General features: G+C 33.0%; 1 protein-coding gene across 1 annotated transcript in view; it reads right to left on the bottom strand.

The window, feature by feature from the left end:
• Positions 1-1,400, bottom strand: part of LOC111084193 (lysozyme 1-like) — a gene marked incomplete at its 5' end in the record, with an annotated part of 2,382 nt that extends 982 nt beyond the window's left edge. The window contains one exon of the mRNA XM_022380969.1: positions 1,265-1,400. Coding sequence (XP_022236677.1) covers positions 1,265-1,400 — 136 coding nt within the window. The remainder of the gene's footprint in view (positions 1-1,264) is intronic.
• Between the last annotated feature and the right edge of the window lie 365 nt (positions 1,401-1,765).

Genomic DNA, 1,765 nt, shown 5'->3' with positions numbered 1-1,765 from the left:
GTAGTGTGTGTGTGTGTGTGTGTGTGTGTGTGTGTGTGTGTGTGTGTGTGTGTGTGTGTGTGTGTGTGTGTGTGTCAGTATAACAAAGCAAAATATATTAATGTAAACCTACAATGGTAAGATACTGATTTTAGCGTTCTAAATCCGAAGACTTACCGCTGTCCCACGATCAAGACGCATCTTTGCGCAAATTAGCACGAAAAGGAGTAACCTTTCCTTTTAATCTATCCTTTCTTTACGAAATTTATATTTTAGTCAGTAAAACCGAAACTGTTTTTAATGTAGTAGTATTTTTATTTATTTATTTTTATTTTTTTTAAGACGTTAAAGAACAATAATTCCGCTTTGTTTTCGGTCTAAGAGGTATTTGATGTTTGTTCTTACCAAACTAAATTTGATTATTACTAAGCCTTATGTAGTGTCATTCTAGATTGTTCTTAAAAGAAAGCTACTTTTCTTACTTATAGTATTTTGGCACTTGTGTATAAAGTTAAAGTCATAAATAATATTCAACGTCAAACAATTTTATTTAGGCCTATCTATGGCCTTCAAAGTTTACGGCTCTACATGTTTCGACGTTACACTCCTTAGGATGACGTTGTAACGTCGAAACATGTAGAGTCGTCAACTTTGAAGGCCATAGATAGGCCTAAATAAAATTGTGTACCAGTTTAACGTTCAATATTATTTATGATTTCTACATTTCTTACCTTAGTACCTATATAAATATTTGTTTATAAAATATCGCGCAAAACTACTCGAGGGCTATCTGCGCTAGCTAATAGACTAGATGGGAAGCACCACAACCTCTTGGGAATAGCAAAATTGATGATGCCATTCATTATAACGCTTCTAAGCCTGAAAGTGTGAACATGCGTGCTAACAAGATTCGAGCCCGCCACCCTCAGATTGAGAGTCGATCGCCCTAAACATCAAACCAGTAGATAAATGTTCAATATTTTTAAATTTACACCCTCTTAATAACAATATTTGACTCCAGCTAGGCATGCTAGCCATTCTTATTTTGAGACGTTTACATAAACATGTTATGTATACGAAAGATTTAGGAATGAAATATGAAACAACTTTGCGATTTCGAAGTATCTCCGAGTTTAAATATTATCAAATAATACGACGACATATCTCACTTGACCAACAATAAACTGTTGTATTCAAGTTTCTTTTCTACTCGTGTCTACCCAAAGTATTTTCATGCCTATCGAAAGAGTATTCCATATTAATATGTACATTATTTAACACTCACCAACTGGATTGTCTGGATCTTCCCCTGGTTGACCGGCATCCACCCAGTAAGTGTGAGAAATGACATATGGTCCACAGAAATAATTTGAGCCCACTAAATGGTAGCAACCCGTTTCCAGGTTACATCCAGTACTAGCCTGATATAAGAAAGTTTAAATTTCTGTAAAACTTTAATCCCACAAATATTCTGTCATTCTATGCAATATTGTTTCAAAAAGAAATGAAAAAAATTGAAACATGAGTAATACAGCTATACATTTTTTTTTATTTTTTTTTTAATGTTCTTTTCTTACTATAGGTTCATCAACAAGAAGTCAAGATAATGACCAGTGATCATTAATAATTTATTGTAGATAACTGTATGGTATAAAATCAATATACGAGGTCAATGAATAATCCGATATGATATTAACAACACACACATTATAAAAATACATGTAAAACCTTACAAAAGGTCAATAGATAAGAAGCTAAGTCTTTCCAAGAATAACTATCATTTGAA

The sequence above is a fragment of the Limulus polyphemus genome, unplaced genomic scaffold (assembly GCF_000517525.1).
Source record: "Limulus polyphemus unplaced genomic scaffold, Limulus_polyphemus-2.1.2 Scaffold14516, whole genome shotgun sequence".
Lineage (NCBI taxonomy): Eukaryota > Metazoa > Arthropoda > Merostomata > Xiphosura > Limulidae > Limulus > Limulus polyphemus.
This window is presented reverse-complemented; position numbering and strand designations above follow the sequence as displayed.